We start from the raw sequence: 13,087 nt of genomic DNA on the forward strand, positions 1-13,087 counted from the left end.
CCACCTAAGTTACTATTCATGTAGTGGTTCTGAATGGAAAAACAGAATATATCAGGGCATACACCATTTCTGGTTTGTTTAATTTTTTTAAAGGATGATTTTTAGGAAGATTTCCTAAATCTAAAGGATGATTTCCTAAGTCACATGTATGTATTTGGAGCACATGAAAAAATTGGGTCATATCTTTTAATTTAGATAAAGTCCAGTTTGTAACCATTTAGTTTATTTGTTTTGTCTTCACAGTCCACAAGAGGCCAACTCATGATTTTGGTCTTCTTTGCAACAGATTGTTCTCAACTGTCAAGGAGCTAGAAAACAAATATTACATTTACATTACAATACATATTACATCTCATTTACATCTAGCACCCTTATCATTTCATTGCCAAAAGATACCTGAGGAAAAAAAATATAATTCCATCCCATTTTACAGATGGGCAAACAGGGATTTGCAGAAATTCAATTCATTTTAATTTAATTTACAATCATGAAATGACTACTATGCATAAAATCACTAAGCTAGATATTAGGGATCTAAGGACCAAAACCATATAGTCCTTGTTCTCAGTGACCTTGTATTCTACCTTGAATATATGGGGAAGGGTATTCAAGAAAATAAACATAAACAATATATAAATATAAAAAGAGAGAGTGCTAACAACTGGGGATATCTCAAAGGGCTTTGTGCAAGAGACTTCTGAGTTATATTTATATGTAGAATTTATATTTATATATAGAATATATATATATTTATGTAAGGATATATATAGAGAACTTTTAATCACACACACACAAATATATAGGATTATATGGGACTGAGGTGAGGAATAAGATCATCATTTATGAAAAGTCATGGAGGCAGGAAATAGTATGGCATATTTAAAGGGAATAGCCAGTAAGTCAGTTTGAATGGAACAGAGAGTGGGAAAAGAGGATTAATACAAAATAAGACTAGAAAGATAGGCGAGAAATAGAGTTGGGATTACTTTAAATGACAGACATTTTTAGGCTAAGAGGGACCTGGAAAATATGTTTTAGGAAAGTTCTAATAATCTTCTTCAAGTATTTAAAGAGGGATTAAATTAATCAAGAAGAAAGTAAAAAGGGTAAAAGTGTCAGAGAATTTGCAAATTTAGGTTTTATGTAAAGAGATATTTCACAAAATGAGAATTTTTTTTTTTTTAATGAGGCTGGGGTTAAGTGACTTGCCCAGGGTCACACAGCTTAGGACCTGTAAGTGTCGGAGACCAGATTTGAACTCAGGTCCTCCTGAATTCAGGGCTGGTGCTCTATCCATTGTGCCACCTAGTTGCCCCCAAATGAGAATTTTCAAAATAAAATTGTCTCTCTAGAGAATTGGGTGGTACAGTGAATAGACCCTCAAGTTTATTTCGCGCTGATAGAAATTAAGTGATTTCTAGGGTCACACAGCGTCTAAAATTTTGTTCTTCCTGATTCTAGGTTCAAGTTCTATTCACTATTTAATACATTTAAAGGTGCACAGAAGACAAGAGATAGAAATTCAGAGGGGATAAAAGAAAGGAAATAAAAAAGGTTCTTTAAAACATTTAAAAATATTTTTAAGAGATGGCAAGTTCAGAGAAGGCAAGAGATGGAAGTTCAGAGGGAAACACAGACAGGCAGGATAGCTTTGAAAATAACATGGTGGATTTATAAATTTCTTTCAAAAACATTTGTGATATATTCTTCAAAAGTAAAATTTTTAATCTATAATTCAGAAGGTCAGAGAGTATTTGATGGGTCTCTAATGAGTTCAAGTTACCAAGCACAGAAGATGAAATGTATTCCATGATGCTAAAAGAATTTGGAGATATAACTACTGATGAATTATCAGCAGTGTCTGGAAGAAAAGAAAAATATTTGAAAAATCATAGAGTCACAAGAAAAGATGTCTCAATCTTCCAAAAGGGAAGAAATGATTTTTTCTAATTCTAATTTGTCAAAATTCTAAAACTCACCAAAGAGATCATTTGTAAGCAATTAGTAAGGGAAGCAATGATTGCCAAGAACTAACATGGTTCATCAAAAACAAGCCATGGCAATACTAGCATTTCTCTCTCCCTCCCCCTCCTCACCTCCCTCTGTCTCTCTGTCTCTCTGTCTTTTTCTCTCTGTCTCTCTCTGTTTCTGTCTCTCTCTGTCTCTATCTCTGTCTCTGTGTCTCTCTCTCCTTCTGTCTCTCTGTCTCTCTCTTACACACACACACACACACACACACACACACACACACACACACACACACACACACACATATTAGGAGATGGGATGACTAGAGGAATGACCTAATAGGATCTAGACCTAAAAAAAAAGAAATAACAATCTTCTAGTGAAATTTTCTATCAACATGCGAACACATTCTCTGGACTTTATATAATCTTAAAGACCTAGGGCATTGAGAAGTTAAGTCACTTGTCCAAGATCTCACTTAAGTAAGTAATTTGAACACCAGGTCTTTCTGACATCAATTTCAGTATTCTGTCATACTGTCTCTCCATAGCACGCTTGGCTTTGACACAAACTCTCATGATAATTTTTATGAGGTGGAGAGTTGTAGAATTGATGAAAAAAAGAATTCAAACTCAATTGAATATCTAGATCAGTGCTCAAGGCTTCTCAACTTGGTTTTGTTTCTCTTAATGTGTTTATTAATGAGCCAAATGATATAGTGGCACATCATCAAATTCTCAAATAAAATGATCAAAATACAGATCTAAAAAGCTATCACCTCACTAGATGATGGGATAAATGGAATAAATAGAAATGTAAGAGGGATAAATGTAATATAAATCAATTATACTAGCAAATATTTCATATTTAAAATGTTTTCAGATTTTAGCAGATTTCAACCTTAGTAAGAATCAAGAGTTACCTAGTCATGAAGAAAAGCTGATGTGATGTTAGATTGTATTAATATATAATCATATTTTATCCAACGAGAAAGGTAATATTCCCTCTCTAGCTTATCATGGTCTACTTTGGATCATTTAAGTATAGAAACTATATTTTGGATAGAAAGTTGACAAGCTGGGGAATGTCCAGAGCTTGGAATGGTGAGGGGATTAACAGTTATGGCACATGAATATTAATTGAAAAAATGGGAATCTTAAACCTTTGGGGTGGAATTGAGAGACACATAATAGTTGCTACATAGAAGAAGGATTAGATTTATTTTAATTAATACAAAAGACAAATCTAGGAGTAATGGATAGAAGCACCAGAGAAGTCACATTTAGTTCATATGAAGAAAATGCCTAACAATTTGGGTTGTACAAAAGTGGAATGAGTTGACTAAAGAAGTCATATCACTGGGGAACCTCAAATGATGACTGGATTACCTCTAGAGAATGTTATAAAATGGTTTTCTGCTTCAGGAGTTGGATTGGATGGCCTTTAAAGTTTCTTTCAGTTCTAAAATTATATATAGAATGAGAAATTTTTAAATGGTCTAAAAGAAATTTTTCATTAAATAATATTGCTTTCAGAAGGCAATGTTACATAGGGGATTATGTATGTGAGAATAAAGAGGGAACATTTCCTTGAATTTCCTCTTGCATATCTATAAGTTTCTTTGGCTGCAAATGTATTAGAGAAATATAAAGAAATGTCTGCATTCCAAGTGGATGCTATATGAAAAGTAAGTATAAAGCTTCAGAAGTCAAAAGCATCAAAATCAGCTTCTCAGAAAGACTTTTAAAATAACTAAAAATTCAAGTCTCAAAACTATACCCCCCTTTCTAACCCCCAGTTTATTTCTTTCACTTTGGGAAAGGTAACTCTTCAATTATATTATATCCTAATGAATTTTTTATTAGCCTCAAAGTCTAATTAAAACATTATTTACTAAAACTCAAGATGCCCTGTCTCTAATTTCTTCAGACACTAGCATTTTGTTTATGGCTCCCAACTCTTCAACATTATTTGTTCAGCAAAAATTGATCCACATGAAATTTCTGCCAGACTAAGCATACACAATCAACAAATCAGCACAGTTATTTGGGATCTGAAAACAAGAAGAAATTGCTTCTCTTTCCTATTTTACATGAAATTATAAAATTGGAAGATGGATTGCCTTGCATAATCCTTTCATTAAAATTGAACAGTTGTTCAATCTATTGCAAATGAGGAAAAAGAAGCTTAATTCAACTTGAGTTAAAGTAATAAAACAGTATTTACCTCAGCTTTTAATGTTAAAGGGACATAAAGGACATATGAAACAGTGGGGGTTCCCTGTCACCTTCTTTTAATAACTGTCAAATAAATGGGCACAGAACATATATAATCAGTTCCTTGAATAATAAAACACAGAGCACCTCCTAGAAATAAGATTGGGTCACTTTTCCATTACAATGTGACAAAAACCAACTGTGGTGTAAAACTAGAAGCCCAATGCATTTTGGTGAACTCCTGGGAAAATGAAGAATTAACATAATTACATTATTTTTTGCTTGCTTAATTATGGTCATAGTAGTTTGCAAAAAACAGAAAGTCTTGCTCTCAAATAAAGAATGGATGCTAATTGGTACTAATGGCTGAATCAATAATTTATACTAGATGAATGGGTTCATTCATTTCCTATATAAGGATGAATTATGTTTAAGTATTTCCATGTTCAAAACCTCCTCTCTTCCCCACACCCTCATCCTTACACACATGCATGTGAGTAAAAGTAAATTTCTCTTATTAATGCAGATCATCAATTGTCCTGAAACTTATGGTCTCAGAGTCAAATCAATAAGCACTTACTAAGCGCTTACTCTGAAGTTAAGCACTCTGCTCTGTTCTAGGGATATAAAGACACAATCCTTGCTCTCCATACCCTCTATGAAGAGACATGTAAACAACTTTGTATAGAGCAGCAAGGTGGTACATTAGACTGAGTGCTGAGCCTGAAGTCAGGAAGACTCATCTTCTTGACTTTAAAACTGTGCTTAGACTTTTCTAGTTTCTGATCCTGGACAGCTCATTTACCCTGCTCACCTCGGTTTCCTCATCTGTAAAATGATCTAGAGAAGGAAATAACAAACAACTCCAGGTTTTCTGCAAAGAACAGCAAGTGGGGTCACAAAGAGTCATACATGACTGAAAAACTCTCTCTCTAAGTCTCTTCCTGACTAAAAACTCTGTCTGTCTCTGTCCCTCTGTCTGTCTGTCTGTCTGTCTGTCTATCTCTCTCTCTCTCTCTCTGTATATATATATATATATATATATATATATATATATATATATATATATATATATATATATATGTGTGTGGGTGTGGGTGTGGGTGTGGGTGTGTATGTGTGTGTGTAAATGTATATAAGTACATGTATATACATATGTATACATTTTCTGTCTTGTGTACATATATGTATGCATACGTGTAACATAAGACACTGACAGTTAAGTGACTTGTCCAGAGTATATCAGCCAGTATTTAAGATCTGAACCTAAGATCTTCCTGTCTCTGAGGACAGCTCTCTCTCCACTATACCACACTATCTCTTCACCTCTCCATATGGATTTCCCTTAGTCACCTTCCAAAGACCTACATTTAAGTGAAATTAATGTTTACCAAATGTTATTTCTATAAGTTCTATGGCATTTTCATGTTTAAATAGCAAGACAGTTGAGGACTTATGCAAGAAAAACCCATTGCAAAGCGAATATCTATGATCTCCTAAAAGATATAGACGCCTCTTAAAAAAATCTCATAATAGACATTTAGATAAATGCAGCAAATGAGAAAAGTGTTTGTACTTTGTGAAAATTAGAAGGGTTGGAAGAGATTTGGTGGTTTTACCCTTGAGGGCAATTGTTCCTCCACTTCCAGGGGAGCCAAGGAATTCACAAACATTCATCAAGCAATAAGGGATTGTAATGGGTATTGGCTCAGTTTTGCAACTTAATAGGTTCTTCAAGCATGAAGAATGACCTTACAGCTTACAACTGGTACATTTTCTCCTGCACAGATGGGCTTCATCTGTCCAACAATGGAAACAAATTTAGGACACTTTTACAAACATCCTGGAAGTCCTGCCTCTAACTCAGCATCATGAAGACAAAATAATTCAGACAACATTCAACAATATAGTAATACCAATTTTAAAAAAAAAATCATCATCAACCATATGCAAGGGCTAGACACCAGAGTAAATAAAACAATCCCTGCCCTCAAGAATATTAAATTCTACTGGAGAGACATCACATGTACAAGAATAAATAAATATAAGTTTGTGTTATGAAGGACAGAGTATTATTAACCAACAGCACTATGAAGTAGATATCATATAGGCAACAGAAGAGCCAGAAAGAAACAGTATCAAGGAAGCTGAGAAAGTAGACAGGAGGTAGGGTTAGTCAACAGTCCCACAAGCTACAGAGAGTATTTAAGATACGTTTCAATTGAGTTGTAAAATTGGAAGTTAGATTGTAAAAGATCAAAAAATGATCAGGTGGTAAGAATGTCAAGTCTGGGATAAAGAATAGTCACCGATTTTGACTTTTGGTTACATCTCTATTTCTTATTTACTCAGAAGACTGAAGGAATACTGTTTATATTTCATTAAAGGAAAAGGGAAATAGCAACATAGAATTTCATTCTTATCCAACTTTTTTTCTTTTTTCTTTTAATTTTTTTCCCAAACTTTAACACCCAAAGAGCATTTCCATACATACAGCAAGACACAAAGAATAAATATATGTAGAATATATATATATACATATATATATATATATCCTAGAATATACATATATAATTCTAGAATATATAGAGAGAATATCTTTATGAAATTGCAAATATTGCTTTTGAAAAAATGCATAATAAATTAATTCTACATGTTACTTTTAAAACTATCCTGTTTGTCTGTACTTTCTTATTAAATTCCTTCTGTTCTCATTTGTGCATCTAAAAAATACATAAAAAAGAAATGATAATTTATAGTAATACAAAAAAATTTACATTGACAATAGTCATATATATATATTACTAGTGCTAACTCATTTCTCTCAAGGAAAAATCAAGAGAAACAGAGAAAATAAACTGTAATAAATATGCATAATGAAACAAAAACAAATCCACATGGTGCAAATGTTGAAATATATATGTTTCTGCAGCTGGTGTGCATCACCTCTCTGTCAAGACTTCAGTAACATGCTTCATCATAGGTTCTCAGGAGACATTGTTTGTCATTTCATTAATCAGGATTCTCAAGTCTTTCAAAACTGTTTTCCTTTACATTGTTACCACCTTTTTATAAACTGTTCTGGTTCTGGCCCTATTTTAGTTTCAAAAGAATGATCAAGTTCCTTTAAATATAGCTAATTGACAAGGACCCAGATTCATTCTTAAACCCTGCTCTGATAATATAACCACCACCAAGTGCTGGTTATAGATTGTTTTCATGTAAAGCATTCATAAATAATTAAATATCCACAGTGAACACTATAGTAATAACTAGCCTCCTTCCAGAGGTGTGTTTTCATTATTTGACTGTTATATCAACCTTCATTTTACACCCAGATTCTATTAAAGAAAAAAGTTTACATCTTGGGACATTTCTTATGCTTAGATGTTACTGAGGGAAATAGAAGTCTACCTTTCCTGCTTGAATATTAATCCTGAAAGCTGGATTCCTCATTGCACAATCCTTCCCACAGGATCAGTGCAAATGCACTTTTTAATAAATGAACATTAAAAATAAATAAAATTTTAATAAATTAAAATTAAAATAATTTAAAATTCTATTATCATGTAATACAGAGGATAACTCCAAAAAAAAGAAAAAAAGAAAAAAAAAAAAACAACTCCAAAAGAATCGTCTATCTCTTTGTAGTATTTCATAGATGGCTAATATGCAAATACACCTCTTTTGTCTTCTTTTTATAATTTTATTCATTTATTTTTGGAGACAATCAGGAAATGTCTAAAGTCAGATTTGAATTCAACTCCTCCTAATTCCAGGACTCGTGCTCTATCTACTGTACTGCCTAACTGCCCCATGTACTTCCTCTTACACTTCTCCTTACCCTAGACTTAAAGAACGTTGAGCTTTGCCTATGCATTTATCGTATTCTAATTGATTGCCCACTTATCTGGTGCATATTATAGTTTTTCAGCTAGATTGACATCTCTTTGTGGGTGAGCTCTGTACATTCATTGCCTTTGAAGCTCTCCCAATATCTAAAATAATACAAGTTATGTAAAAGATACTTAGTGCAGGCTACCGGACATTCTAACAATCCATGTGGGCAAAGGAGGCTATCTTTATCTATCTCTCTATTTTAAAAGTGTTTTTGCATTCAGAAAAAAAGAAACAATATAACAAATTAGTGGTGTGTCTCTTTTTTTACCTTCCCTATTCTTTATTTTCAAATTCTTTCTATTGGAGATATTGTCGGTCTTCTAATCTATCCATATGGGCCATAAATCATAGGAAAAATAACATTCATCTATTCCAATGTGTTGGCTTTGGGCCAGAGAAATTGAATAATTTGCCCAAGATCATATATCAGAAATTAGTGAGGAAGCTAGAATATGAACCAAATTCAGATATTTTTTTCTATTTTATCACACGTTCCATTGTGATAGAAGCACTTTTCTTTTGATGCCATTTTCATGTCAGGCAAATAGGCTGATTCTTTTGGAACATCCAGAGCTAAAATTCAATCTTGTCACCCTTTTGAATTTTAAGTACTGATGTATTGATAATGCCTTCCTAACTTCAAACCATGTTTTTATTTGGAGTAAGCAAGACATCTTAGAAGCTAACATGTTAAACTTTTATACCTAATATTCATAGCTAACATTATAAGGCATTATTATGAGCCAAGTACTGTGCTAAGCACTTTGCAATCATTTGATCCTCACAACAACACACAGAGATAGGTACTTTTATTGTCTCCATTTTAAAATTAAGGAAACTGAAGCAAGCAGGATTGAATGATTTGCTCAGGGTCACATAGCTAGTGTCTAAGACCAGATTTAAAATCAGATTTCTTCTGAATCTAGGCAAGAGCTCTATTCACTCATCCTTTCCATCTTACTATTTAATGATCAAAACTGAAGCTAGAAGGAAAGTATCCATGTACAGACCCAATCCCACTAATGATCACTATGGGAGCTTCGGACTGCTTCATTTCTTTCTTGGACCAATTCATTCCTCCGTAGGCAATCTAGTTCCTCCCTCCTACCTCCCACTCCTATGGGCCCACCATATTAGTGCCAGACTAAGCACAGACACTTAAATAATGACTTAGGCCATTGCAATTCAAAATTCCTAAATTCAAATGATCTACCAACCTCAGACTCCCCAGTCTTAGGAATTATAAGCATAATCACCACTTAAACATAAAAATAGTTGCAGTTTCCTTGTTTTTTTTTAAATTGTATTAGAGACTCTCAAGTCTCAAGTGGTCAGTCCCTGTAGCATTGCCTTAGTCTCATATATCATATTATTAACATTCTCTTGCTCTGAACTTTAATTGTTCAAAATGGTTCTCCTTTCATCTTACTACATTACCCATTAATAACACTCTCTATCTAATTTAACAACATCTTGGCAGACCCAGGTCTGGCAACCGTTCTACTTGGCACTATTCTTTGGTTCCTTCATATGAGCCAATAGAACTTTTCTTTTATGCTGGTCTCTTTTGTTTTTGTTCTTTTATCTTTTTACATAGAACTGTCAACAGAACACTACTGGAGAACACTGTGAAAAGTGTCCAGATGGTTACATTGGGGATGTCATCAGAGGAGCTCCTAGACTCTGTCAGCCATGCCCTTGCCCTTTGCCCCATATGGCCAAGTAAGTTTAATACAAATGTTTTCCCCTTCTATGTTTGTTTCTCCTCCCCCTCCTTCCCTTCAATTCTTTGTGTTGTTAAACCGATAATTTTTTTCCACAGTCAAAAAGTGATTTTTCCCATATCCAAAGGAAGAAAGTCAAAATGCTTTCCCCTTTCATTCTTTTTCTCTTAAGCAAAAATCAAAAATTTCATTTAACCTGACTGCTTTTGATCATTCCATCATTTTCCCTGGTGCTTCTAGCATGTATTAAAAGAAGAAAATATTTGAACAGCTCCCATCAGTCTTTCAGAAAATACCAATTCCTTAAAGTCAATCCTGTATTTATCGTATGTAATGATATTAATATGTGGGGAAATAGGTGGTGACAAATGTGAAAGTTACCATTTTTACCATCTCTTTATTTTCACATAAACTATGTATGCTTCCTAACTTTTTAGTCTCTTGCTATTTTGCCTATGTTTTCTCACTGACTGATTATCCAGGTTGTACACTAGGGCATAGCCCTTAGCCATGTCAGATGGATCACTTTCTACTCTCTGGAGAGAGTGCATGACATGGAGAGCAGTAGGTTTGCAATCAGTAAGATACAGGTTCAAATACCTCCTCAGGCACTTAATAGCTATATGAACAGATAAAATGATAGCATTGGTCTCACCCAATTGTTGTGAATATTAAATGAGATAATGTATGTAAATTGCTTTGCAAAACTTAAATAGCTATTTAAATGCAAGACAGTATTTTTATTATTACCTGAAAACAGCTTTCCTGTCATATTACAGTTATTTGGGTTAAATGTGTTCTATCCAACATTCTAATGATTCCAAGTTTCACTTACTATTTCATTATGTAAAGTCTCTTATTGCAACATTCATTTTTCAGACCTTGAGCTGTTAGGCAGATTCTCCAGGTGGGGGAGGGGAAGAAGATGAATTAAAATGATAGCCTTTGGGGGTACCTTCTAATTATATTATTCTGTGATTGCATTTTCCTTATATGAATGAAAAAATTTTCCTGTCTGAATTATCCAACACTAATTTGTTGGGAGATGAGGTGCTCACAATCTCATTCCCCATGCATCAATACTCTTTTCCTACATCATTATTTTTAAATTGCTATTGCAAAACTTATTCTCAATTTCAAGCCAGGATTCCCAATGCCTTAGGCTCAAAGTAAGCCAAGGCTCCTCTGGAAGCTGTGTTAACACTTTCAAGCCACTAAAATAGTGAGTGTCTAGAAATAGTCACATACTAATTGGTCTAAAAATTCTACTGGTACCAAACACCTACTTTTATTTTTTTTCCTTTATGTATATGGATTATGACCAGGAAGTAGATGAGACACCAGGAGAATTTGCCTAGATATTGTCAATTCACAAACATAAATAGTTGAATAGGGCCAGAGCATATTGGATGGTGTAAGCGAAGAAGAGACAGATAGAAGAGATGCTATGAAGGTACAATCCCCAAAACTTGGTAAATGATTGGATAGATGAAGGGAGAGACCATAGGGAGCTGAGTATAATGTAAAGGTTGGAAATCCAAGTGAATATAAGAATGGTGGTAAACTACACAAAGAGAGGATAATTTAGAAGGCTGTATTTGGAGGAAAGATAATGACTTACTGGAAGAGGAAAGAGATAATTAGAAAAAAAGTAAATTATTCATGTATAAGAGGAAGGAATAACAGCTGGACCCTGGGAAGAAAGCTGAAAGAGACCTTAGAGGTCATCATGTCCACTTTATAGATAAAGATGGAGAAGGAAATGATAAACCACTCCAGTATCCTTGCCAAGAAAACTCCAAATGGGGTTACAGAGTCAGGCACAACTGAAATAACTAACCAACAACAAAATGGAAGTGAGAACCCATTTGGATGAGATCACACATGTCCTGAAATACTGAAGCTTATGATTTGCACTATCTATCCACATTCTGCCATCCGGTCCCACCATCAACAATACATAAATTCATATTAAGATCTAACCTGTGACCTTGACTTTATTAACACCACATACTGGACTATTTAGAGAACTAATTTCAGATACTGATTAAATCAAGAGCCTCTTTTTTTTCTATTTCTTTCATTTTCCTCCCCCTCTATATACACGGTCCAGAGGGCTCAGAAGCTACACTTCCGTCAGAAAATAATTGTAGCAGGGTGAATAGAAACCTAAACTGAAAGTTCAGAAGATCAGGTTTTGAGAGATTTTATTTTTAATTAGTTCTATAAATAATGGGGAGTATATCTCAGAGCCAAGAATACCTACGTTCAATTCTCACCTCCAACTTATATTGACTGTGAACCTTGGCACCGTACTTAATCTCTCAGTGTTTTAGGCAACTTTTTGAGACTTATAACTTGAAGTACCAGCCTGTAATTGTAGGAGGCAGTTTCTTAATCTAAGAGTTCTCTATACCAATGAAGTCACAAGTCCCTATCCTTATCCATTACAAACCCATTGTATGACCTTGAACAAATCATTAAATGTTTGCTACCTCCATTTCTCTGTTTAAAAAAATGAGGGAATAAAGGAGTGAGAGAAATGAGAAGGTTGGCTAGACTCTAGTCCACTCATCACTAAAGGATGTCCATTGTCCTTCCAACTCCAACAGTCTGTGATTTTGTAATGCTGTGACTTTATTCAGATATTGAGATATCATACATATATTCAGTATTTGAGTTCCCCATTCAAATGCCATTTTGAAAAGTAAATAATATAATAGTTGAAAGACTTTTAAAGCAAAAATGAGGGAAAAAAGTCTAATTCTCTTGTAAAATCTCTAAGGAGCTTCCAAGAGCATGATGCTCCAACTGGCTTAAAGAAACAGCATGAGACTAAGGGAAGACTGAGAAATAATCCCAGGGTTTTTATATTTCCTTAGCCAACAAAAACCAACTTACCCTAGAATTTAATATAAATAGTTAGTGTTGACTACAACATTAAGTGAGCCGTACAGTATTAGAGCTTCCAAGTGACTGAACCCATTGGTTACACAGTTAATCTTAAGGATTGTCTGAATAGATTTTATGTATTTATTTGGGCACTGGCCTGTCATTCTACCCTTTCTTCCCAGTTACTGGGCACTGTGGCAATAGTTGCAATGCAGAGGCACTAGAAGAAAGAATCAATTTAAGTCATACTCCTCCAGACACTAGCAGATGTTTTAGTGCTCTGAATCTAAGGAGTGAGCAACTATATTGTCTTCCAAAAGGAATTATTCAAGAGGCTTTTTTTTTTATTTTTCCATGTTCTGTACTCTAAACTACCCATGTTTCTCT

The 13,087-nt window shown here is 34.1% G+C and overlaps 1 protein-coding gene across 2 annotated transcripts in view; it reads left to right on the forward strand.

Annotated features, from left to right (window-relative positions):
- Positions 1 to 13,087, forward strand: part of LAMA4 (laminin subunit alpha 4) — a 174,786-nt gene that overhangs the window by 58,662 nt on the left and 103,037 nt on the right. For both annotated transcript variants that reach the window (XM_074310060.1, XM_074310061.1), the window contains exon 3: positions 9,682 to 9,806. In XM_074310060.1, coding sequence (XP_074166161.1) covers positions 9,682 to 9,806 — 125 coding nt within the window. The remainder of the gene's footprint in view (positions 1 to 9,681; positions 9,807 to 13,087) is intronic.

The sequence above is a fragment of the Sminthopsis crassicaudata genome, chromosome 4 (assembly GCF_048593235.1).
Source record: "Sminthopsis crassicaudata isolate SCR6 chromosome 4, ASM4859323v1, whole genome shotgun sequence".
Lineage (NCBI taxonomy): Eukaryota > Metazoa > Chordata > Mammalia > Dasyuromorphia > Dasyuridae > Sminthopsis > Sminthopsis crassicaudata.